General features: G+C 38.0%; 2 protein-coding genes and 1 long non-coding RNA gene across 4 annotated transcripts; 1 reads left to right on the top strand and 2 right to left on the bottom strand.

Moving 5' to 3' along the window:
* Nucleotides 1–351: 351 nt before the first annotated feature.
* LOC148650889 (uncharacterized) lies at nt 352–20,109 on the bottom strand. 2 transcript variants are annotated; one of them, XR_015925604.1, is made up of 2 exons: nt 19,819–20,109; nt 352–1,157 (listed from the first exon to the last, which is right to left on the bottom strand). It is a non-coding gene; the product is annotated as an uncharacterized LOC148650889 (long non-coding RNA). The 2 variants fall into 2 exon arrangements; XR_015925605.1 differs by lacking the exon at nt 19,819–20,109 and adding an exon at nt 14,834–15,076.
* On the top strand, nt 16,046–19,403 carry dlx6a (distal-less homeobox 6a). Its single transcript, XM_088600495.1, has 3 exons — nt 16,046–16,717; nt 17,584–17,777; nt 18,517–19,403. The coding sequence occupies exons 1-3, from the start codon at nt 16,408–16,410 to the stop codon at nt 18,766–18,768; spliced, it is 756 nt and encodes a 251-aa protein (XP_088456621.1). The 5' UTR covers nt 16,046–16,407; the 3' UTR covers nt 18,769–19,403.
* Nucleotides 20,110–24,936: 4,827 nt separating the features above from the next.
* On the bottom strand, nt 24,937–27,951 carry dlx5a (distal-less homeobox 5a). Its single transcript, XM_088600494.1, has 3 exons — nt 27,472–27,951; nt 26,292–26,476; nt 24,937–25,594 (listed from the first exon to the last, which is right to left on the bottom strand). Exons 1-3 carry the CDS (start codon nt 27,947–27,949, stop codon nt 25,277–25,279), a joined length of 981 nt encoding a protein of 326 aa, XP_088456620.1. The 5' UTR covers nt 27,950–27,951; the 3' UTR covers nt 24,937–25,276.

Below are 27,951 nucleotides of genomic sequence, written 5' to 3'. Positions count from 1 at the left end.
TAAAATCTCATGAAGAAATTGAGAAAGAAGCTCTAAGTTATATACTGACCGGGATAATTCCTCATTTTACAGCTGACTTTTGCATACAGTATTGTGAATTAAACACAGAGCACATGAAGAATATAATGTCATAAGAAGGTTACGAGCAGGAGGAGGCCCGTGGGACCTTGTAGCCCATTTGCTAATTATTAGCTGATCTAAGAATCTCACCCAGGCAAGAAACAGAGGTTTCACTTTTAACAATTTGGCTGAGTAGCTTTTTACATACTGCATATACACTCATGGCATCTTCTCAGATGTACATATTACAGAACTTGTGTTTATAATAAATACATCAAGAATAACAGTAAGGAAGGTCAATTTGAAACTTTTTTATTTATAAACACATTTGAAAAGCAGCATAATTTTAAAAAATAACTTCAGATAATACCACCTTAAGTGCTAAAGAGATGTACAACTGACTTGGTTTAATGTTTTCATCTTAGTATAATGAATTACAGATTTTACTTGGTTATTTCATAAGCAGATAAATAAAAAAAACACTTCAGTAAATATAACTAGAAGTCTTTTACATTGCAAACATTGGGAATTTAAAAAAAGAAGATTAGTCACAGACATTCACAAGATATATTTAATTGGTATTAAAAAGAAGTAGCTTTTATCTTTGTATGAAGAAAATGTGTAATATATTAACAAATTATAGCCAACAACTTACATACGTCAACCACAATTTATCATTAAGAGTATAGGAGATCAAACTTGCATATCCACACAGAGTATGAAAACATACAGGCATCTGACTTTCTTCAAAACTGTACACATATACGTTATGTGCACAAGTTGTAAACCAGCTGAAAGTCTAACATACAATACAAGGAAAGTATGATAGGAGTTTTACTACAAAATCCTTTTAGCAGTCCACTGACACATAAATGAAAAAAGTAGACAACCAATTTCTAAGTAATGCAACTAAAAACAGACAAGTGTAATTTAATCCATCTGGGCAGATGTGTAAAACCATTCCTTGAACATTCCCTATGACTCCTCTTGATTGATCTTCCTGGGGCTGAAACACCTATTATTAGCAGCAAGTCTAATAGCACCAGGATGGCTGTGCTCATTCTGAAAGCCATTTCTCTGACCATCTTTCAGTGCAGCTGTAGAAAACAGAGAGAGAGAGAGAGAGAGAGAGAGAGAGTGAAAACGGTTAATTGGTCTGAATCAATAGCTTTAACTGAAGTGCAAGTCTTTCGTATGTCTTCCTCTCTGACTGTACTATAAAAAGGAAAAAAATAATATGAGATCAAAGCATCAGAGGATATTGAACCATGGCTGTTCTATTGAATTCATGGTTGCTCAGACGTACAGTACATATGTACTATTGCCTGTGAAAAAATACAGAATATGTCTGATTGTTGATACTTGACAGTTCATTTTGGGAAAAGATTCTTAACATCATAGCAATCTCAGTAAAAAAAAAACAAATAAAGGCTTTCCCTGTTAATTCTGATATTGTCACACTGCAATATTTTTTTTTTCCCCAATCAGTGAATTGCTTTCCCCCAAAAGATGCTGGAAGATGCTTTTTTCCTGTTCACGTCAAGAGACCATTTCCTGCTGCCAATTTGGTTATTCTAGGAATAATAATCCACACCAAAATGATCTACTGCCTCGGTCTGCCGTGATGTACGTGTTGCTCCATCATGCAGGCCCTTGGAATTCATTCATTTGTTGAATCATTAGAGTCAAGAAAGAAACCCCAGAATATATTAGCTGTTCAAATATATGCTGTAGTTATAGGTCATAATGTTATAATTATACCATACAACTATAACAACAAAAACAATGTTTGGCATCATTGCCTTATGGTTCAATCCTAGAAGACAGCTTGATCTGATTTGCCAAGGCTGTGTTTGAATTTGAAACAATTTGTAGAGGAAGACAGAAGCTCCTAAGCTAAACTCAAGAGAAAACACTGAAACACAGGCAATGTGATCTCCATGTCTGAGGTATAAACCCTGAGATAAAAGAGAAGAGCCACACATTACAAATGAATATCTCAGCACACCAACCGTCTGAAGGAAAAGTGCTTTTCTGGGTATGTTATTTAAAAACAGATATTGGTCCAAAGAAAGAAGTACTATGACAGCAATGTAACTACAGTATGTACTAATAGATGCAATAGTACTTCAAAGATCTCCAAGTATATGAGTAACCATCTAGAAACATGGAAACCCAGACTGCAGTGCAGGATTTGCATACTAGAATTTAAATCAGCACAACTAAAGCAGTATTGGGTCAGGACAAATATCACTATCTTTCATGGTATTAAATTATAGTCTTTCCCAGGCTCATTCTAGTTTGCATTTTCTAGTATTCAACTGTCAATCATTCCTCTAATATCAATTTGGCAACCTTTTATAGATATTAAATATATTCCAGACTTTTACATAAATATAATACATATCTATATATTTTCAGATACCATGATACATTTACCTCTATCAAAAGTGCTAATGACTGAGTTTTTACCCAAGGGTACTCACTCCTCCAGATTCTCCAGGGCCTGGATATATTTTAGATGTGACTGCAACCTGAATAATTCTGCAGTTCTGTAGTACTGTACTGGCACCCAGACATCCATTTTTGTTATAATTGCCCTCTCACCCCCACACATATATTCTAGCCACAGTTTTAAGCAGTGCTCTATGGAGAAATAATTTAATTTAAAAAAAATTGCATTGGTTTTCTGTCAGATTATTCTCTCCTGCTTTAAATACGTTTATCTGCTAGGAAACATCAAAGAACACTTAACTCTTAGGGGATGAGAAACAACCGGGTCTAACTTGGTCTAGTTCCATTTGTTGGACACAATGAAACAATGGATTTTTATTTAACAGCAATTTGAAAGGGGTGAATGTCTTCTCAGGGTGACTCTGGAAATAATTAAAATGACACCGAAAAGACAAATCACATCATTAAAAGGTCACTGTGTACAGTACTGTAGAGCTGTTCAATTTACACAAGTTCCTTTTTTTTTTGTTAAAGTTCAGGGACATCAGTCTTAAAGTCCCTTCTGAACCGAGAATGGCCTGCTCTCCAATGCTTTAAAACTGTCATCTGCAGAGGAAGCATTCTCTCTCTTCCAATATCTGCACGTAATGAACAAGACAATGCGTTTCTGCTTCTCTTTACTGAAAAATGTCCAAGTACACCATATAACATAATGTACATTGCAGTTTTATTTTATACTCTATTTATCAATCTATAACATATAAAAATATGATGTGGTGTCATTGGCTGAGACCTTTTCCCACACCGCAGTTTTGTGTAACTCATCAAATCTGCAGTTTGAGTGCTTTTAGTCATTCCTAACCATTTTAAAATGGTTTACTTCATAAACTAATAGATGTGATGTAGTCATCTAAAAATGACATTTTTATTTTTTATCTTGGTTGTTTTTTAAAGGCCTACAGTCAGTTCTATTGAAGGAGGTAAAAAAGGCAAAAAGCTGCATTAGTGGTTGCATGATGAAAATGCGGTTGAAGATGAGGATGCACTGGCAACCCGAACTGTTTTTCGAAAAGGCATATTGTTCTAGGTGGAACAGGTGGGCATGCTACTTCCTGTATGAAAGCAGCTTATCTCAAATGCAGGGCCTTTCTGAACGTTTCCTGCTTGACAGGTCCCACCAGAGGCCGGTCTGACTAGTCAATGCAGGAGACCAGACTTCCAAAGTAACTCCAACAGGTGTGAGTGTTCTTCTGCTCCGCTGGACACTGCCATCTCGGATTTCAAGGCTGATTTTCAAATAACATCACACACATGCAACTTCCCCGTTCTATAGCATCGCTTCGGTCAACTTCCAGTTTCCATGCACAGAACCTCTCATTTCTTTCTCTCTTTTTTAACTACTTTTTTGCGCCTGAGGTCAAAAAGTCCCTCTTCAGACAGCAGCAAAAAAAAGCAAAAACTGTTGTCATCTCCTATACCTCGTTGTTTTCTGTAACTCTTTCATGGCAAAACTTACTAACAATTTACTTAGGTAAATCATAACTGTGCTTTATTATGGGTGTTATGAAATTTGTCTAGAAATTTAAAAAAATATGCTTGTTTTTGTGCTTCTCAAACGAGGTGCATTCTCACTGTGAACGTATGTGAGACATTTTAATGTGAAGGGAATGGGCAAAGCGCCTTGATTTATTTCACATTCCTGTTGAAGAAAAGATCCCCTTTGTGTCTCTGGATATATTCTGCTGCTCAAACACATGACCTTTAACAATGCTGGGATTAACAAAGGTGACAGCGAGATTATAACGCTTGGATTTATGCATATATTCCAGCCTTTATCGGCAAGGGCTTGTCAGTTTTGCAGATGTGAAGTATACTAACTAAATTAACGTCGGGACTGAGCACTCTTTAAACTGCACAATTATACTACATTTAGTGTTGTTTCCAATACTATACTAGACTACTATTTCACAATTTACATAACAGCTGTTAAGTTTATCGACATGCAATTGAACATTAAAAGGCACTCAAAGTGAGAGTTTAAAAACGAGCGGTAAGTAGAAATTACTCAACTGTGAAATTGTCAGCTGTAAATTCATTTGTTGGGGTCTGTCGAATTTGTTTCGCTAGTGATGGGTTTTATGACATACAGTACGATTAACAAAGGCAGTCCAGTATCATAAGCCACTACTACACGCAGTTAGGTAATAAATCTTGAGACTTATGTGTTGATGGCACGTATTCTTCAGTTCTCGTTCTTATACAAAGGCCTAAATGTAAGATATGCTTTTAGCACCTATTTCAAATAATCAAACAGCTGCTCTGACGTAAGAAAAATAAAAAAACGATTTCTATTTGTAGTCTCCTATAAGTGATTAACCCAAGGTGACCAAAAGAAATAGCTTTTGTAATGTTTTGCTTTGTCGCCTACGAATAATATCTAGGTTTTATACTGTCGGTTCAAAACTGTGATCGTTACAGCTTTATCATCTAGAAGAATAAGCCTAACCTCTGGTGCCGTGAGAGTTTTAAGGAAATGGCATCTTAAACCGTTTCTGAAACTGCACACCATTTTTCCATTTTGCTATATTGGACAGTCTCTCAAAAGAGATTAAATGAGACGAATGTCATTTTGCCTGCATAAAAGATATAATAGGTTTCTTGTATACCCTACATTTCAGCAACGCCTTTTTCTGAGTTAATTTTTAAAAACAACAACGAATAACCACCTACATCAGAGAAGAAGGTTTGAAAATGAAATGCAAGTGTGTGGTGTCTGCAGAATGCTCAATGCAGATAAACTTGAAAACTTGAACGTTTAAAAAATGTTTTCGGATTCGTCGGTTACCGAAAACATGTTTTTTTAAAAAAATTGCTGTTGACTCACTTCTGTGGGTTTAGAAAAAAGGTGAAAGGCACTTGCAAGTCCTTACGATTAAGGCTGTGGGTCGTCTTTCATTTAATAACGACATTTCTTTGTGTTTCTACCTTTTTTAAGAGGCTTTGTGGGTGCGCGGCTCAATAGAATTTATTCCACTGGAATGTTTAAGATCAAGCAATATGATATCCTACCGCAAGAAAAAAAAATATTTGAAAACATTTCTAAAAAGAAACCCTCTTCCGAGAATAATAAAGTCCCTTTTTTACGATTATGGAACGGTCAGCCTCCACCAATTTCTTCGAGAGTTTCTGAACGTGTTTTCCTCCCTATAAAGAAGGAGGAAAAAAAAAACATTTTGCCACTTCAGCAGAAACGTAATGAGTATCAGTATGATTTCACAATTATTGAGATCAGTGAAACTATCTTTTTCGCGGCTTGGGTGTAATGAGCTTTAAAATATTGCGATGATTAATATATAAACACAGTGACATTTTATATTGTAAACGGATAAAATAAACTGTACGTTGAGGGGAACGGAGTTTATTTCTTCAAAGAAACATTGGCGTTGGTATTACAGAAACTACAGTCTGTAACATTTACACACTACGCTGGTTTACTGAAAACTGGCTTTTCTTACCAAACTGCGAGAAGGACCACAAGGGTTATGAGCAAGCTAAACAGGAGCTACAGCCACCTGTCTCTGGCTTCTCGTGAGTAAGGATTTACCTCTGAAAAGATCTATGTCACAAGTAACTATAATGTACATTTAATTTTGTCCACTTAAGAGATCAAAGACAAGCTAGCAAACCCCGTGGCGGACTGCACAGGCCACAGTAAATAAATATACGATTATGCATCTGTGGAAAATATAATCTCACAAAAATGTAGTGTTGTGTTGCCCAATGTTATAATGTTTAGTTATTCAAACGAAGCCTCCTGTAATTTTCGAATGGTCATATCTGAGGTTTTTCAGGATGTACTTTTGTTAATACTGTACATATGCCCGGTTTCTTCAGAAACGAGCCCCTTCTAAGCAACTGCTCACTTTTGCATGATTTCACACACATTCCTTGGAGGAAAAAGAGAGTCTAATATCAAATGAGGGTTTTTTCGCTACTAAAGAATGGCACATACATATGGTATAATTCCACCAAATATATCGCGTAACAATTGTAAGGGTGGTTTTATTTAGTTCTGAAGTTTGGATATTAGCTATTTTGATGCGAAAGAATCACTGATATTACATCTAAATTCAGGTTCATTCCTAACACGTTTATTTGTAAGGCGAACATCCAACGGTTCACTTGATATATAAAAGCGCAACTACACTTTCATGTACAATAATATTTATTTACGTTTGACAGATTACGTGTTAAAGCCGCAAGTAAATAAAATACGTATCCTTATGATCGGGAGCACAACAGCGTTTTGAGTAGGTTTATTACTTCTGCCCACAACAATTAAATGAATTACCTCTTTCTTTTTAAAATCCAAATACGCTATTGTAAGCTATTGCAGATAAAGAACTATATTAAAGGGCCGAGCGCTTAGAGCCATGATGTAAGCTTTTGTTTTGGAAGTCAAATACTTTGTTACGACTTGTTTGCTTTTTCTGTCTTGGCTCAATATGGTTGGGCTCTGGCCAGAATGGTGTCATTCCTGCACTTCTTCACAGCAGCGTTTCCTGTAGAATCGCAGTGGTTTTGTGCATCGCATTAATACAACTGTTACGCCGTGTGCTAGCCTCCTTCGTTTGTCTAACAATACGATTCCAACAAAGATGAATTGTTTCCGAAAATATGCTTATATTGTCTGCGAAATACAGTATCTACCCTCGGTGCCCAATAAGCTGCTTAAATAGCTTGAACTGTACAAACTACTCAGCGCAAACAATTCTATGAGCTTCGAGAGTACCAACACGGTACAAACATAACCAAAACACTCCATTATGAGAGAGAATATGAGAGCCGGCAACAGCTGTATTAATTACATCTCGGGTCGTATCTGATACCTGCTTTTCACAGATTCTTCCCTGTGATGTTGGAAAATCCTCAGTACAGCTTTTTATGCCAAAGTTCATTTATATTTTTAGATGGAGGACTATTCTTTTGTCGTCTACATTGCAATGTGCCTTGGCAGCGTAATTCGAAGGAAGAGTAATTCTATCTAGGCCTTCGTAGATTATAATATATCCTCTACTGGGAAAATTAAGAATGTCAAAAAAAGCATAGACCGTGTTCTCATTACATGATAATAACAACCAATTAATGTAAAGCAGCTCATAACTAACAATCGCACGACAACGGCGGATCTCCACAATTCTAAAGTCAGAAATGTAAGAGACTGATATCAACATTTAGGTTGAATTATTGGTAAGATGTTGATGTTATATGAGCGTTTAAGGCTTTGAAAATAAATCTCTGCCTTTAAAGCAGACAATCCCAAGGCCATGTGATTTGCAAGAGCCGAACTCAAAGCCGCGGTATTAGCGGAAAACAAAACAAAAAAAATGATGATAGAATGAAATAGGCGCTTTTGTAAGAAAAGGTATCTTTGTTTAGTTCCTTTTGTTTACCGCTGGATTTTTCATTTTACTAATTCATGTGAATGGCTTTCAAACTGGAAAATGGAAATGTTGGTCTTGCCCTCTATTTCAGCTGCAGTGTCCCGGCAACAGCGCAATTTTCTATCATCAAGGATAAATGGCATCGAACAGAACATTCTGATAAAAAAAAAGCTTTAGCCCAAGAAGCCCATGATTGCTGCCCTTCCTGTCTGTCATCTCTTTACAAAATCCTCTCCTTCAAACCTGAGCTGCATGCTGTCAGAGCTAATAATGTCTCATAAGGGTAAGAAAAAGAACCACAATGTGTGCACACAATGTTCTCATTTGTTCAGCATACGACAAGTAGGTATTGCAATATGGCAAATTTCTTAATTTGGTTCGTTGCAAATTAAAACCAGAAACGATGCGATGTTGCTGGTGAAAACTCAACAACAAAATACAAAACAATTTTTCAACCTAGCCTGTCATTTAAATTAGACCTTCATCGTTACTGTCATACACAGCACACTTATCCCAAACGGTAATAATTTGTTATATATACATTTTATAAAGAGTAGGTTAGAGTCTATATATACATTTCTAACTAAGAATGTTTTGACAAGAAAAGAAAAATTTTAGGCTGCCCTAAGGATGCACCGTGGTAGCCTCCGTTTGCTGCCAGACGTACAGTAAACTGCAATTCAGATTCATCCGAGTCAAAGGAGTCCGCGTTTTTTTATAACGTCGCCGTGAGCCTCTGAGCACAATGCACACGAAGGCTGGCCACATGAAAATGTAAAGCTTGACTTTTATAACCCATATAACTTCTAACTTCACTTCATTTTAAAATAAAAAGAGCATTTCTGCGCGGCAATGCGTGCAGCCCGCTTAAGCAGAAATGATCATAAAGACTGTCATTGTAATCGATTTGGCTTCCATGTGGAGTTTCTAGTACTGCTATTCTGAAAAATACAAGCTGGATACTGGGCAGACCTTTTACAAAGTGACTGTAGGCCTATCTATGTTACGTAAAATTGAAAATATAGAAAGGATGCTAAGAATACCGAGGAACAAAATGCATATACTGTACAACACTCCATAAGGAAGTGTGTGAATCAGTAGACAAGAGGAGATATTATGAGTGTGTTATTTATGTTAGTATGTGATAAAGGAATTGTATTTCTCCTTTACTGGTCCTTAACACAACAAATTAGACTCCGGATGCACACTATCCTTTGTCATCAACTGAACTGTCTCACAATTCAGGAGGGATGCAAAAGTGGTTTAAGATCCTGTCTCTTAGAATATTATCATGCTCGTCCACAGCTCGTTTCATCAATGGCTCAACTCGTGGTTTCCAGAGGTTATACATAGAACAAAGAAAATATTTACCAAGAGACACACATTAAGGGACTAACTTACGGGGCTTAGTTAAAGGTGAATCATTCTGTAGCTAATGTGCTGATTATTAACGAGTGAGCAAGGTGATGTATGATGAACCGGGTGCTAGCATAATGAATAATTTAAGTTGTAACTTAAATTGTTACGTTTCCAGCAAACAGTGAAAGCAGTCTTAGTTTGTACAATTTGTGAAACGTTTTAATTATATTCCGGAGACACGGGCTGGCGGAAAAGTATTCTGAGTTGGTGCCATACAGTAGGTGCCATATTCCATAATACATTTCTTTAAAGTGATCTAATGTGATAATAATTTAAACAGCATAGATTGTTTGTTTGCTCGGGAACCCCCCCCGGTTTTCATGATGACCCTAAACTCGTTTAATGTGAATATATTTTGTGAAACACGTTGGATGTACCGGGTAACTAGGTTAACACTGGTGGTAAAACCAATGTCATGTTTTTCTTTTCTTCCAAAAATCGTGGTATAAGTGAGGTGTTACCCAAAAAGACCCCCCGCAATCAAAAAAACCCAATTAAAGATCTGATAAAGTATGTGATGTATATTAATGAAACGGTAGTAGTATTGTGAATAAGCCTCGACACATTCCTTACCCAAAACCACCCACCCCAACCCACAACAGCTGTCATTTTTTGGAAGAGAACTATACGAATGCCAGATCAACCCAAAGATGGATGGGAAAACTCGATCTTTCCACAGATAATATAAATGTTCAGCATTTGAACCGCGTTATATCATGCCCCGCCTGCGTCAGCCCTATACCGAGTCTTGCGATATTAACGCAAAACAAGACTCCTTCAGTTGCTGTATAGCAACACCTTCTCATAAACACACTTCGGGTTAATTTGTAAAGTAGAGATGGTGTGAGTATCTCAGAAGTCAAGGAAATATATTTGCAGGACACGGTGACCCACCACTATTCTTTACATGATCTTCACTTCGTCTATTCTGATTGGACAGCAGGGGGCTAGAATTCGATGCCAAATTAAGACAAGCATAGAGACACTATTTGAACATTGTATGATGTTTTTCATTATAGCAGTAGTTTAAAATGTACTATTACTTTTCGAGTAAAACGTTTATATTTTCCTAAATTTATTATTAAAACCCTACGAACATTAAACTTATCTCTCAACACTTTTCAGTTTTTAACAAAGTCCGCACATAATCGGTCCCTTCTCCTATGTTCCTGTGTTGTGGCTGGGTTTCTGTATTATAATAGCACCGGGAGACATTAAACATTTTCCGTCTTCAGAGATGGGACTTATAAAAATGTACGCCGAAAGAGTGTAACTTTTCTGGCACTCAACTGTGATCTGAAGTTCAGACACGCCAGGAAATTATCAGACTTCAGCCAGATATGAACATTAGCGAATTGCTAAATATCATCTGCTCGATCCTGGCTGGAAAACCAAATATGTTTATGATTCTTAAAAAATTTAATCAAAAGAAAGCAGAGAGGTACCTCTGTGGCATGAGAATCCGACACGTTTTCAAATGAGCTGAAGAGTCCCTATATACAGTATTCCATTTCTATTTCCAGTGCGGAAACTTTAGAATTAAAATTCGCGCGGGTGGTGTGATAAATTAATGTGCGTGTAAGGTTTGAATTAGATCTGAGTTGCATTTGCTAATCTGTACAAGAGACAGTGGCTAGCTGTTTGCGGATGCTCTCCTTCTGAGTTTTATTAAGTTGACCCGTGTACAAAATTGAAAGCTGCCTGTGTGATCCATCTGCAGTCATTTTCCCTCGCCACTTCCTTCACACTGTTGGGATGGAAAGCCATCGACGCCTGTATGTCTGTAAAGCTCTGGTGGGTTTGAACTCAGGAGAAAAGCCACTTTTCACTTTTTCTACTGGACTGGCAAGTTACAACACCCCAACTTCTCCTGAAAACACAGCTCCAGATTCGAGGAGGAAGCTTCCCAGGCAATCCAGTCAATAGCTGTTAAGAAAATTACCACTAAATTTCAGGCACTTGGAAGAAACATTCGTTTTGTAGACGCTCCATGTCAAACTTCCAATGTGATTAGCAGATGTGGGAATGTGGGATAGATAAACAAAGGTTGCAGTCTTCATGTCTATGGTATAGCGTCAATTATTGATTGAAACGACACATTTTTATTTCAGGTAAACAGATAAAAAGAACAAAATCGAACCTTTCTTCAAACCCATGTTTATCAAAACGTTTAAACCGCGGACGTCTTCCATTTCATTGACAGCAGTGATACACAGATGAAATACAAACTTAACATGTATAATAGTTTTCGTTATGCTTTGTTAAAGAATAAATGCGCGAAACATTCATGCTGATCTTCTAAATTATTTGAAATGACGTCTGTAACAACTACATTTTTCCCCCAAAACAGCTGGGAAGAAATGACAATAACATATTCGACATTGTCATGTTAATTAACCTTTGTTTTTTCACATTTTAACACCAAAAGTATTTACAAATAACCAAGTAAATTACCAGAATATATATATATATCTTCCAATCTCTTACAGGCGTAACACGCTCTGCTTAAAATATACCTTGACATTCAATAAAAAAACACCCCAAATGACAGTATATTCATCTGCAATTAATCATGAATCAAATGTTAGACTTTCGTATATCCAATAATGCAACAATCAAAGTTTACCGGCAAATGCCCAAACTAAGGAGGTTCCTGTTTCTTTCAAGTCCTCCTACATTTAGAGATTTCTTATTTGGTAGAATTATTTTACCGCCTCACAAAGCCTTATCGTCATCCATATCTTTCAGAACTATATCACCCATACCAGGTTCTTGATTTGAATATATATTTACACTAATATATGAGAAATTAAAAAATACATCGCACACAAAGATAACTTGACATTTCCGAGACACTTTGTTCATCAGACGCAGGGGACTTACGACGTTTTGTACAAAAAATACGCCAATGAACAATTTAAAGAGAATGTCGCATGTTTTTTTAGGGTCGTGCTTACAATAACCAACTTTGCATCTGAGGTAGTGTCCTATGCGTGAAATACAATACCAGCAAATACTGTACCAAACCCAAAGGAAAGCAACCTGTATACAAATACACAGCTGTATCTGTAATCTTGGACTTGGGCCTTACTATAAACGGTCGTCGACAAAACTAATATTTAGATACTTCTACCACTGGCACGTGTTGTTAGACAACAGCGAACAATTCTGCAACATCTCATTTTCATACCGCAGATCTGTCCGGCTAGCAAAAGCCAACTTACTGTAGCATTGATTATATTATACTGCTTTGGAAAGGATGAGCACTATTCATATATATTGCTAATTTTGCTAATAATGTCTCTCTTGTGTCTTCTGTCTTTGATTCAATTCAATTTGATTTCAATATTTGTACAAACCAAGTATATTTTCAAAGAAAAAGAACAGGAGGTCTGCAATAATAAAAATCGGCAAATTGATGTTCAAAATTGACACATAAAAAGCTTTACACTGCCATCACATGATACCACCACAAAACGTCTAATTATTAAATTGCGTTAGCTCAGGAAAATATTAGAAACGTCCTAGCAGATAAATTACACACAACAAAAAATGTCGACATGCCTGTGTTTTTCATATCTTGTATCATTTTTGACAGAAAATGAATACATAGAACTTTTATTTTTTGAGCGAAGAGAAAGAACTCTAAAAGTCAGATATTTGCACAACGATTATTAGAAAAGAGCATTTTTTTTCATACAAAGAAAAAAACCGAATGTTTGGCCAATGTCATTACAAACGTGAGCCTGGGGTTGTGTATACAGTGTATAAAGCCGTAGAAATATCTACAATAATTTTTCTTTTTGATGTTGCCCTAGGTAGTATTCGTAGCTTTGTAACTAAGGGGAAGAAAGAGATAATATTAACACCTCAAGCCACAGCTACCGCGCAATTAAATAATGCATGCACCTGTCACGCTGTTATCTGCACTGATTCTCCACAGATCCCCCAGCCCTACACACCCCTCCCCCACCCCTCGCCAGCACCTCGCCTGTACCTGCAGCAGCCACTGCGACTTGATCTCGCTTCTGCCGTCGAACACGTTTTTGAAAACGTTAGTTATGGTACTTTATTTTATTTTATTTTTTCGCATGGCCTGAGCAGAAGAGACTATTAAGTATCCATACAGCAACAAAGATCTCATCACTTCAGCTCGAATTACCTTAGCATCTTTCTCAGGACTGTGGCTTGACTTAATAAAAACTCGTGTGCTGTACTGTACATCTCGAAGAGGCGATTTCGGTAGTGAAAACACAGCTGCGTCATATGTCCATGCTTCTGAACAACAACTACAAAAAAAAAATCGCATCGTGATTTCTTGATGTTTCTCTTACAGAAGAATTTTATTACACGTTATTACAAATTTTAATGAAAACAATTTGCAAGTCAGGAAGATTATATTCCGCAGTTATTGAACTTTTCGGCTCTGAAGTATATATTAACCAGACGTCATGTTTGTGTTGGAGACTTATCTATTATTTTAAGGTGTTAAGGTTTTATAGGTGTATATATTTGATAAATAGGTCTAACTATAGGCTATGTGTTTTTGTTGAAATAGATTCAAACCCTTTGTTGCTAAATCAACAACCAACACGACAATACGATTTTGTAATTGCACATCCGCGTCAGGAATACACGTGGCTTCCAGATTTTAGTTCAAAAAGGTCCTGTTTCACCACAAAGTGTGAATAAGTTCAATAAACGATTCACCTCACAATAATTCAGATCTGTTAAAAAGGGTAAAGGAATCGACCGTACATGTAGGGAATCGTTACCCGATTTTCTTTTTAGAAATTGTTTGCAAGAGGTTTTACTGAATTATTGACCGTGTGATTTGTTTAATTGGTAATGGAGACAAATACAGGCAATATCTTTGTTAAACTCCGGTGATTTCACTTCTCCTCGTGTCAATTTGAGAAAGATTAGCCTATCTCTGTTGCCTGCGGAACAACAAGCTTTCTTATTATACTTAATACCCCATGTTCACAAGCAATAAAACTGTCAAAGTGGTGTGGAATATATTGAGTCGCTTTAAAGCAGTATTAAACCATTGCCATTATTTCCTAACCCAGCAAACATCGAAATCGAAACAGGCTGCAGAACCCGAAGTATTGTCTGTTCCACTCAAAGCCGATCAGCTGAACTGTGGATCTGGTTTCTCTCTCGCGTGTGGAAACGGAATTAGAGATAGAAAGGGAGACGCATCAAGGAATCTTTCTAATCCATTCAGAGTTGCTGAAGCAAAAGCATCCAGTGTAAAAAGTCCATCTAAACCATATCCAGAGTGGACTAACACTTAAGACCACGTCTGTCTCTTTTACATATATTTATACCCGTTAATTGAAAAACGTGAATGATTTAATAGAATGATTCCCCCCCCACCTGATTCCTCAACAAGAAACAGAGGTGGTTCACTCTGGAGTATTGACACATTCTCGTTTTTATTTCGTTCCTACCTTGTTCCAGATTGTCCTCAGAAATACGCCAACCGACATCCCGAGATATCATGGTTAGATTATTTTTATGAGAATGAAAGATGAACTCGCTTCTGATCCGTCTTTGGACGTTTCAGTGCTTTCTCTCCAGTCCACCTTGAGGAATGGTTACTCTGCCTGGCTGTGCAGTTTTAAATCCCTTAGTAAATAACAACCCTGATAATAATAGCAAGGTATGAAGTTCTTGTTATAGAAAGGGGGGAAATTGAAACTAAACGCTGCATTTAGACAACCATTTTTGATAAGAGGATAATTGAGGCGACACTAGTGTATAATTAGCGGATAATTTATGCTATATCCATTTTTATTCCACCTCCCAAAATAAACCCAGTCCATAATCATTACAGGCGAATTGTTCTGAATTTTATAGCAGCAATTTGAATAAAGTGCTGCAGTTAATCAGAGGAGATTTGTGTATAACTGATTACGACCATAATTACCTCTTCCTATCATTTAAAAGTAAATGAAAACCGCATTATTTTTTAAATAATTGTGTTGACAATAAAATAAAATCATCTGAAATGTGAATTAAGAGACTATTAAAGGATGAAGGTACTTTGCATTGATCGTTTATATTGCGATCAAGATTTGCCAAACCGCTAACCGCATGTATAATTTGCATATATTTGAAAGTATAACAGAAGCTTCTGTTTTCAATAGGGGAATGCACTGCTGTCAGTTCTCTGAGTATCCACTCTCCCGAAACGCGGGGTATTCTTATTATGTATACCTTTAAACACTGAACTGAATAAAGCGAATCTCGCCAGGATACTAAAAAAATTACACCCAATTAATAGTCATTTCATGGGATTGGGGCTTTTCACGAAAACATTGACAAGATATGTTGTGATTCTCCTTACGGGAAAAAGTCGACCCATTTAATTGAAAAGACCAGTGATGTCTTAAGGAAGAAGCGGAGAGTCTGTCGTATTGTAGAACACTTTAAATTACATCACAGCCCGTTCTTTATCTCAGAGATGGAACATCGATTTGAAACAACAGAGAAAACGAACAAAATCATATTTTGGCAATCATTCAGATTAGCGAACATCCAGTTATAAACTTAATGCCTGGCTGTGTGAATAGCTGGGTACCTAGCTTTTTAAAAGGTTCCCATCTTTTTGTTTTCCTTATGTCTAGTTATAGGTACGCCGGGAGCCGATAAGGTGGGTTAACTCACTGTGAAGTCTCCGGTAGAAGCACAGTACTGATGACGTCGGGGGTTGAATGACCAATCGGAAGGCGCTGCCCTTTGGAGACAAACCATTCGACTTGTGGTGTCTGCATCAAGTCTGAAAGCAGGGACTCAAATTTAACAGAATCCACCTTAAAATCTCTGCTTTAACTCCAGCCCACCTTCTGCCAAAACAAGTAGGAATTGGAGAAGCAAAAGAAGCGGTGATTTTTGGAGTTAATAAGGCCCTAACATTTCTTCTCTGAGAAGAAGAAGAAAAAAAAACTAAAAATAAGGGGCGAGCTGAAGAGAACCCATTTGGACTTGAGTGAGGGTAAGTGCTCTCAAAGCAGAAAATTTGATGATGACCATGACTACGATGGCTGACGGTCTGGAAGCCCAGGACTCGTCCAAGTCTGCTTTCATGGAGTTTGGTCAGCAGTCTCACTCACAGCAGAGCTCCCCGTCTATGGGTGCCAGCCACTACCCGCTCCACTGCCTCCATTCCGGATCTCACTCTCATCACCAGCACGATAACTCCCCGTATTCCGGTACGAATTCCTACAACAGACCGCTACCTTATTCCTACGTGAGCCATTCCCATCACAGCCCCTACCTACCGTCTTACCACAGTAACACTACTACGGGCCAGACACGTTTAGACGACACAGGTAAGCTTTTGTTTTCTTTTCGCATTGTTGTTGTTTTTTTCCCCCACGTATTTATGCGCTGCAGCTCTTCAGCGTATAGCTCAGAATCCGTCTGTCAGACTTCTCTACCGCCACGCTACTTTACTACGTTTTGTGTTCTCGGTGGATTGCAAAGTTGTGACCGGTATCTCCTCGGAATAGCGCTTTGCTCATGCTCGGCGGAAGCGTTGCATTCGCGGAGTAAAATACCTTGATCTCCGTCGTTGAGCTTGCTTTTATTTCCCGAGTTTGGCGCTGTCCGTCCATTTTATCATTGTATATTTTCTCCAGCTCGAGTATGCGGTCCAAAGACAACGATGATATTTTGTTTCAATTGTATCTGTCACGGATCGCGTTCTCCTTAAAATATGTGATTAGCATTTAATTGACGTACTTTAAGTTAAGCTATGTCATTACACGCAATTTCACAAAACATTGCAGCGCATTCGTGGGATAATTAGATCAATGTTAAGTTTGAATAGAGATAACATTACACTTCTGGTTTAACATTTGCTTAAGGCAACCCTGTAATCCTTAAATTATGGGACGTGCAACCCCAAACACAACTACAGTATTTGTAATATTGCGTACACGGCGCAGACGGCACAAAAACATTATACAGTAGATATAGTAATGCAGCTACAAATAGGCTCCAAAAAAGCCAGTTTATATTTTATTTGTTGCCCCCCAAAACTAAGGCATTAATGAAAATCTAACATGGAATTCTATACATATACACATTGTAACGCAGCAAACGGTAACATACTATAATTTAGTATAACTGTACTCGACAAAGCTCATTTTGTGTTGCCTCTGCTCCAGAGTAACGTTGCTCTTTCTTTGTTCAGAACAGCAGAAAACGACAGTGATTGAAAATGGAGAAATTCGCTTTAACGGAAAGGGCAAGAAGATTCGGAAACCGAGAACAATTTATTCCAGTTTGCAGCTTCAAGCCCTAAATCACCGATTCCAACAAACCCAGTACCTCGCACTGCCTGAACGAGCAGAACTGGCAGCTTCTCTCGGGCTCACTCAGACGCAGGTAAGATGATGACGAGACCAGGTGATTTATAAAGCGATAATCTATTAATTTTTAAATAATTTGATTCCAGTTTTAAGCACTTCTCCTCCGCAGCATGTATGTATTAGCCTTACAATTTATCACTATTGCTACTATTCTGATAGATTATATATTTTATGTTAATTGCTTAATAGAGGGGATATATGCATAGTGTCTAAGGCCTAACAAGAATACAACTGTTTTGTTTTGGTATCTTATACAACCTTTTTATTTTTAAAAGCGATGAAATGATTACATTTCATATTTGTTAGACATCAATACAATTGAAATTATGAAATGTTTGAGCGCAGGAAAAAAATAAACGCCAACCCCAGAGTCACATCTAAGGGAAAAACGCGAATGGGAGATTTAAATGTACGATACAAAGGACTGCAATCCTAGAAGGTGAAACTTGATTTTCTCCTCATTAATATCAAAAGGTACCCACAAGAGCGAGAAATCTTCATTCTAGGAAAACATATTAATATGATCGTGATTTCACTTTTTTTTCTGCTCCTGTTTTTTTTATTAACCAAAAAATATCTAAAATAAATAGGATAGGTACACCGAACCCGAAATATAGAGATGGAGAGATGTAAGTTACCGGGTGTTTTTGGACTTATATTGTCAATGGATCTGATATGGCTGCCTTTACGTGATAATGGCGTTGTTGGGTTGTCGGCCGAAATGGTTTAAGCTTTCTGCTCCGTTTGCATTGCAGGTGAAAATCTGGTTCCAGAACAAGCGATCCAAGTTTAAGAAGCTCCTGAAGCAGGGCGGCAACCCACACGAAAGCGACCCCTTGCCCGGCTCGATGGCCCTGTCGCCCCGGTCTCCGGCCATACCGCCCATATGGGACGTGTCGGCGGGCAGCAAAGGAGTGAACGTACCCGCTAACACTTACATGCCTGGGTATTCGCACTGGTACTCTTCCCCACATCAGGACACAATGCAAAGATCGCAGATGATGTGAGACGAGAGGATTAACGAATTCGCAGAAGAAGAAAAAAAATAATTGCGACTAGTAGTGGGTTTTTTTTTCTCTCTCAAAGGAGGAGGGAAACGCAGGCCCAAAGATCCTTTCGAGGTTTCTGATCCGCCAGACCTTTACTGTACATTCAATCCACCACCTTCTGATATCCCAAATTCAAGACCGTCTTATTGCCGCCAGCTACGCTGATGGGCTTTAATCACACGGTGTCCGAGGAAAATCTAGCTTTTTGAAAGAACACTGAGGATGGCTTTCATTTCTCTGCGACATTAAGGACAATCCCAAAGGAAGGAAACTTTGGGGAAAAAGGACCTGCTTCACAGAGAAGTTCCCTGCGTTATCAGTCTTTTTTTAACTTTATTTTAAAAAGAGAAGTGCAAATCTTAAATACCAAATAACACGGGATTTCTACGTTTTTATGACAAAACCCAGGACAAAGGTGGGACTTCTGCGATCCGTTTCAAGCGAAGCGATGAAAGAGCCTTTAACATCGCAATGAGGAGATGCATGACATATCCTTTGCATTATGACTGATGCAACTCCACAGCATTTTAAAGGCATTCTGTATATGTATATATTGTTCGGTTCTAGTTGTATATACTTTCTATGTTTTTGTCTTTCATATATGGAGTAAAAAAAAATACAACTGAAAAAAACCCACCGTGTCTTGTATTGTGAAACCCGTTCACTGATTTTAAAAATGATAATTGTCTCTGAAACACACACAGTAAGGAGCAGCCATTATGTCTTACACCTGACTTCTGTAAAAGGACGGTTTTTCTGCGGATGCACCATGCAAGTGCACGCTTTGAAAAGCAACTTCCGGCTTTGTCCACTCAAACGCGCGCGTTTTGCCATCGATAGTTTCAGATATACAAAGATCGATAGCCCGGGCTGTCCAACAGAAGTACAACAGTCGGCTGTATAGAATAACACACGGAGACAAACAAATCCCTTTGTAGTGTCACTGGTTTAAAGATCGTTACATGAATGATAATCACACTAATTAGGGACAAAGGAAAACGGACTTACCCAAGCTCGCTGTTCTCCCATCTATACTAATCCTCTGTTAAAATTTTTGCTGCTTCGTGTCCAGTCAATCTTGTCATTTTCTAGTACACTTATTGCAGTATTGACAAAATGTTTTTCTGTTCTCTTTTTTCCTCTCACTGTGAAACATTGAATGCCAAGCACCACAGGATCAATTCTGAACAAAGCATCCAGCTGCAGTCCCCTCCAATCTGAAGCAGATATTTGGGACAATTTATGGTTTTTATCCACGAGAAGTTTTTTTTTTCATTCTCATAAATGCAGGCATAATTAGGGTAATTTTTGATGTAGCCCGCTGATTACAGCGTTTTTACCGTCAAAGATAATTACCTGTAATTTTCTACCACTTTTAATACTAAAAGCCATCTTTATTTGGATCCGAGGTAGCAAAGACGAAACAAAAGAGAAAAATTATTCTGTTATTCATACACAAATTGCAGAGACGAGGGTCCTACAAATGTAGAGGAAATGATCTGAAATTACAACGCTGAAAGGAAAATGAGAATAGCCTTTAACTACTGCAGCTGTCAGACCACGGCGCTGTATTTATAGTTTATTTAGCCTATTAAATAATTGTTCAGAACTGTACAGAGACAAGAGCACGTTAATACCGAAAAATATTTTATTCTCACGAACTCCCTTTAGGAGGCCTTTTGCATTTCTTATATCACACTGACAGTTTTTTTAAATTATAATTCTTAATTTATAGTTTGATTTTTTTGTGCCAGTGGGAGAAATATTCTGACATACCGTGTTCATTTGTATAACTCATTTTTTTACAATTCGTTTTAACATGAGTAATATCTGTTTTAACATTTTAGCATCCATTTGCTTGGTTAAATGTTATAAAAGGGACCTACATTTTTTGTTAATGTCACATGGATCAATATTTTTTAGCCATTTAATCTGTAGTTCAGGAAGAAATGTACAGACAAGAGCTATTCTTGTCTTTTCCATCTCAGAGCGAACAAAAGAAAGAATGTTATTTTGCAGAGCCTGACAGACCATATGAACAGTAAAATAGCATCTGCACTTCAGATATTACGTTTAGCATGATGCAAACACGTAATTTAAAATCGTGGGTACAAAAATGGTTCTGTGCTACCCTGCATAAAGAAGCACAACGTTCGGCTGGTGACTTAATATATTTCTATTAATAAAAAGATAATCAGGTTAGATTATAATTATTATTTAGTGAGCCTATCAGTTTTAACTAAGGAACATCTTACGTTTTCCTTTTGCATTCCATTACCGACAGTGATATCAAATTACTAGCTAAGGGAATTACAAAGGACGAAAAATTGTCCATATTAAATTGAACGTTTCTTCACAATTTCATATATTTTTCTCGACATGGTTCATCATAACTTTACGTTCCCCGCAAAAACAATTCATCGAGAGGGTGCTTAGAAACATGCGTAGTATTGAATGTGTAGAACAGAGAATCATAAATGTGTAGACTTCTTTTTTTAATGATTTTGAACAAAACAAAATCGTGCGATACGCCATAGACAATATACAAGGCATTACAGAGAGAGAGAGAGGGCGTAAATCTCACTTAAAAATGAAGTAGCCGCTACAGAAAGTTGTCTCAAAAACGTTAAATACAAGAACAACATTAAGAATCAGATAGACTTACCTTAGGTCAATGTCTTTTTAAACAAGCTGCCTCGAACTAACAGGAAAGGAGCAGAACTGAACATTTTGCAACAAAATCGGTTCTCTCGCTGCATACAACTCTTGGTTGAGTGAGCACATCCAGGTGTGAAAGTGTTTGCACACCCCAGTACCTCTTATATCGCCAGCAAAATTAGCTGTTATTACTGTCACTGTTTAGTGATGGTGAGTTTCATAAAAAAAGGCTTCTGTAATCAAGACCTGGCGCATCTTTGCAAATTATAGATAATTGTAAATGTCCAGATTATGATAATGGAATCCTAATCCAGGCGGAAGTATAATTATTGTTGAGTGTTACAGCAGAAGCTGTCCAGTAGCGCTAACGCGGCCATTATTTCGACTCTATTTTTCCGTGCAGATGGACTTGCTGAGTGGAAAATGTACAATTGTAATTTAACGGGGCACTCAATAGGTAATGGTGGAGGACTGGGGGAAAGAAATAAAAAGTGAAATACGAACTGGAGCGATCATATCAAAACGACCACATTTTTTACACTGTTTTGCACCTCTTGAAATATTAAAATCAGAAGACGCGAAGATAAAACAAAGCTGTGTTCTTTGAGGGTGTGAACTCCTGCAGTACGTTAGACACTCCGTCCCCAGATTAATTTACATCTTCTTATCCAAACTTTATTTTTTTTTTGCATTCTAAGTTATACTGTATATCAATATAGTTCTGTGCCATCATTAAACCCTGAAGTCAGCAAGGAAGAAAAATGCCATTTAGTCATGTTAAGGCCCCGCCAACAAGTGCGTAAATATTTCTGTTGAATGGCCTTTCCTGAAATTTCAAAAATAGTGTATAACATGAAGAGATAATGTGCGAAGCCCGAAAACAAATCTCGGGAGGAGAAAAATCAATCCTGCATCTAAATATATTCGCAATGCCGCAGCACCTTTGTTTAAATGTCAGACAGATCTAAACGTGGAATAGAGCAGTAATGTCGCACAGCTGGGGACTAAGGTGCGTTTGAATTAATTGAGTAGCCTACCCCGTAGTGATTGACCAAAAAATATCTGAATTAGAAATGACAATTTCAGAAAATTTCATGGGATTAGAGTGGTGTTCAGGACTTTGTAAAAAAATAATCTTCCTATCCAAAATTAATATTTAAATAGACTATTGTTATGTATTTAAGTTATAAACGTGTTCCTTTTATAAAGCGAATATAGTTCGATAGTTCACAGATAACTGTTATTTTTAGTTTCCTGATAAAACTACAATTGATAAATTAAAGATGTATATTTAAAATATATATATATATTCATCTTTTTTATATTTCAGGTTTATCGCAGATAAAACTAATGCGCAGGGTTTAAACTCAAGTAATGCAAATCTTATTCTGGAATTTAAGAAATCAAAACAAAGACGTCCTGGGCTATATGTTTCTGTGGCTCCTTAACAAAGACATCATATGAAATTCTTCATGTTGTACCGCCTTGAGGGACTCGCGGCATGAAGGTAGCAGCGAGAAAAGAGAACTGAGCTGGTTTGATGTAAAAAAAAAAATCTCCTTCTGCAGTCAGTGAGTCTGCATTCAAATTTGTAACCAAGAGACTATTTAAGATGAAATCGCCACAACTCTGTAGAATAATTCGGAAATTGTATACTGTAGAATCCAGGCTGAGATTTAATGTAGAAATGCATATAACGGCCTATATATGTATTTATACATTGGTCTACACAGCTAACAGTGATTGCTAAGGCGACGTTATAGTCGCTTTTTTTTAATATTCAAGCTGCAGTAGTTTGCATAGCTGCTCACAAGAATTACTATCACCCTATTCGCCATCATGACTATCGTGGTCCCTGTCATTGGCGACTCAGCGCAATTCAAGCCATTTAATTTTAGAAGATTATCCCAGCACAGTATGTGTGCGTTTCCTGAAGGTGGGCTGTGGCCGGGAGTGGCGGAGCGCCGGAGCCGGTCTGCCCCCACAGGAATGCGGGCTGCTTCAGATCTGCGTGCCGCCCCTTCGCCTCCTCTCTGCCTTTCAAAGCCAGTAATTGTAGAGAGACACAAAGAGGAAGGCGAAAACCGGCCAGCCAAAGCGACACCCAGATTAATTCAGGGGGAGAAAAATACTGTGCATGAAAATATTAAAACCGTTTCTCCATTTAAAAACGGGGAACGTGTATTATGACTGTAGAAACACGAGCATAAAAATCTAAAAAAAAACGTTTTTTTTTGGTCGTTCTGCCAAAAGAAACGTAAGCAAAATACACTGAACACCAAAAGTTGTCCTTTGTATAAAGTGCAGTGAAAGGACAAAACCAAAACCAAAAATCCGATTTTAAATACGCTCTTGTAGCACCACGGAAATCTGAAACCGTATGTAGGCCACTGGACATAAGCAGAAAAGTGCAACAAACTACTCAATGATAAAACAATCCGGGCTATATGCCACTACCAAACACTGTACTCGTGCATCAATTAAGAATGGATACAGTGAATTGCAGCAAGCCCTAAAAAAATCGAATTAGACTGGGATATATTTTATTTGCCACCAAAAAAGCTATGTTCCCTTTAGGCCTACTTAAATTTTCGTTTTTAAGATGCGTAAGGCAAAAGGACAAAATAGAAGACCGATCGTATGTCATATTGGATTTTCTATTATTAAAACTTGCATATTTATAAACACTTAAGGCATTGTATAGCTATGCTAATAAGCTCCCGAAGAACATTCTTCAGGCCTAGTGCTCAATCATCCTTTGTTTTGCGAATGCTGCAGTTTATGTTACTCTATTTACAGTAAACTACTGGGGGAGACCATAGATAGTGCTTTTTTTTTCAAACCACGTCTAGCATTTTTCTTACTATTATATAAAAAGAAACGCGGCCTACAAAGTTTCCTACATCTTTGAACAGAACAGAACATCTTTTTTTTTCCTCTTTAAACCACAGAAATGTGTTTTATGCTATATTTCATACAATAGTTGTGTGGAAAAATATAGGCTAACCTATTTCATGCTTAACTTGATTCGCCATATCCTGTGGCGCACAGCCTATTGTAAAACCAAACAACTGGTTTTTTGAAGGGAACCCTCTATTTAACCGACCAGAGCTACACTCTACAGAATGTTACGATCGGTCAAAGAAGCCCATCAAAAGGTAATCATTCATATAATTGTTGTTATCATCTTTAGGTGTGATCTCCTCTGTCTTGTTAATAAAGCACAAATCTCGCATGTTAAAACAATGTGTTTGTTAATTCTTCATCAAAGTCGTCGATCTTTTTTGTTTGTAAGCCACGGGTCAGTGTGTTTATTTCGTATAATCACTATCACACAATGCTGAACATCCGTCTGCTTTTGATACTTATTTTCATTCACCCGAGTATTTTGTTCTATAAAGCAAAGAATTAGACAGATGTTTAACTAACCATGCTCATTTTAATTAAATAATCACGAATATGAAAACATTTTGAATATATTCTCAGAAGGTCTTAGTTTTATTTAACCAGAATATACAGTTTAAATCCCTCTATCTACAATTATGTACAGTATCATGATATACGGGGGGAAAGTGTCCGGTTAGCGTTGAGGTCAAAATTCAAGGCACCATTGATAGTGTCTAGAGCTGCAGTGAAGTCCTTTAGTGAAAAATATGCTTCATTTCTCTTCCAAAATGCAATAAATTACATGCACACATTTTTACACATTATACACGTTCTTCTAATACCGACACATTGATATTTTGCATATTCCTTTTATAGTTAAAACGCAAGTCCAATACAGTTAAATATGTTTTTAAACAGCGCTTTAATATAGCGTCCCTGCCCCAAGAACCAGTGAGTGCTGTATAGAGTTGGAGGGCTGCAGGTGAGAATTGATAGCGCCAGACGCAGAGTACCAAGAGCTAGGGTTTTCCAAAAAGTTTGAGGCCGCCGTATTCGTGTTTTGTTGATGGGAGTGCGGATTATGGGCCCTGGTGGCGCCCTGGGCGTCCCACACAGCGGGGGACTGGGGAGAATTGCACGCCATTGGGTCGCTCGAACTCGGACTGTGTTCCGGGGGAAGCTCTCCGTTCTTCATGATCTTCTTCAGCTTTGACCTCTTGTTTTGGAACCAGATTTTCACCTGCGGGGAAAAAGGCGTGCAGCAATCGGTTCATGTCGAGGCAAAGGCAACATGGAGCCTATCCGCAAGTCAGCTCAGGTACCGCTTTACAAATAGTTACAAATACCAGTGATTATCCAGAAACTGCAAAATGAATATGGAATACAATACAATATGAAATTCTCATCTTCAGTGTTATGCGCAATTGTCTTTAAGGTTTCAAATTATAACCTAATTTTACATCCATGCAGAGCTATGGAAATACAACGTCGTTGAACACTAAATTTATTTGCGTGATGATAAGGACTGGTCGAAATAAGGGACCTTAACCAAAAAAAAAAAACCAATAAAAAATATAGCTTTTATTTGCTGCAGCGACGGCGTCTTCGGGAACTGTTAATCATATCAATTGGAACGGAACAATCAAGCAGGAAAGCTAGGGTTATCCGAGGCAAGGATAACAATTTCCGCAGCTCTATGCGGCGCCTATGAGCCGTGCGTTCTATAAAACTTTCATTTTAGCTCCAAATTCCAGTTTATAAAAATGCCCCCTTTTCTACCAAGCGCATCACCAGATCGCAGTAAATCATTTTCCAAATAAAAAAAAAAAACAATTAACGACAACAAAGACTTCAAATAACACAGAAAGCGACGCGCTGATTTATGTTTAGGATTATTTTTTGAACTATCAGAGGCGCCACCGCCGCCGAGGGTGTACCTGTGTCTGGGTGAGTCCGAGCGAGGCCGCCAGCTCGGCTCTCTCCGGCAGCGCGAGGTACTGGGTGTTCTGAAACCTCCGCTGCAGCGCGGCGAGCTGGAAGCTGGAGTAGATCGTCCTGGGCTTCCGGACTTTCTTCGGCTTTCCGTTTACCATCCTCACTTCGGGCTCTGGCACTTCTTTCTCTAGGAGAAGGAGAAAAATCGCCCCCCCCCCACTTTTGTTTAGAAAAAAAAGGAATTCCACATTTAAGAAACTGCGGACAAACGATTGAAAGACGGACAGCCGCGCGGTTTAATCAAAACGTAACAGCTAAGAGAATTCAAAATAAAGTCGAATTAAAAATACAAACTCAAAAGGCAAATGCAGCGGCTACCAAACAAACAGAAAATGACCGGGCGTGTGTTCAAGATATAAGTAAAATGGATAGGCGGGAAGAAATTACACACAAAATTATCACAGTTCTGCGATGACTGAAGATTCGCATCATGAATGTTATGAGCACAAAAGGTCTTTTGCGTTATAATCATTGATAAAGGTGTGACATTAACCCCTTTTAGAGGGCACCAAGAGACACATTTTCTTCCAGACAGGCTTCACAAGCAATTAGTGTTCGTGGATGTAGGATGCTGGCATAATTGAAAATTAAACACTAGAACTGAGAATAATGTTGTCAGACATACTCAAATAGAAACAGAATTAGAAAAATCAGTTAAAATGAATTATTTTTCAGTTTCATATTTTGCAAAATGACTAGACCTTGCAAATTAAAGCGTAAATGACCCGAAATGAGAATGTACCTATAATGACAGTATTAAATGTAATGAGATTTTAACAAAAATCTTTGCTTATTTGTTGAGAGTTTAAGAGTTTAAGCTTACGCATCTCCAACCCTGTGACGGCATTTTATAATGTATTCTCTGTTAAATGTATTTGTGTACCAGACCTTTTCCCTTGTTATAGCTCCGGGAAAACACACCATCGGATTTTTCGTGCTGCACGTTAAAAAGCCATTTTTTTTGTCGCACCGAAGAAATTTAAACACATTCAAACGATAAAACCTACCAGTGACCCAACGGAAAAGAGAAGGTGAAACTGTAAATTGACCGTTTGTACGAAGTGCGTTACCGTAGCGAATGTACCCGATGCGCCTAAGTGCAGCAGCGTCGAAGAAACTTACCTTGTGGACTAGACTGTGCTTGTACCCTGCTGTACGTTCCGGCGTATTGGTGGTAAGCAGCGCTGGTATATGAATAATCTGGATATGATTTAGCGGGGTAATTTCCAGCAGATCCATTCACTCCATGATATTGATATTGGTAGGCATTAAGCGCTTTTCCATACGAAGTGGAGCTAGGCGAACAATAACCATGGTGGACCCCCCCAGCGGGGCTGTAGTACCCCGAATCCGTAGCTGAAGACTCGGGTAAAGTTGGAGACTCCTGAGAGGGATGATGCATCGCGTGATGTTGAAAAGGGCTCTGGAAATCGGAAGATCTTATGCTTGGAACTCTTCTGTCGAATACTCCAGTCATAGTTCGAGGAGCGCAGCTCGGGGGAACTTGGAAAGTGCAGCCAAGAGCTGTGGAGTCTAGACTGACATTGCTCGCGTTGTAGTTGACGGTCTCTCTTCCAGACTGCTGCCTGCAGTGCAGCATAG

The sequence above is a fragment of the Lepisosteus platostomus genome, chromosome 12 (genome assembly GCF_059453375.1).
Source record: "Lepisosteus platostomus isolate fLepPlt1 chromosome 12, fLepPlt1.hap1, whole genome shotgun sequence".
NCBI classification, from domain to species: domain Eukaryota; kingdom Metazoa; phylum Chordata; class Actinopteri; order Semionotiformes; family Lepisosteidae; genus Lepisosteus; species Lepisosteus platostomus.
The sequence above is the reverse complement of the archived record's forward strand: the minus strand, read 5'-3'. Positions and strand labels throughout refer to the sequence as shown.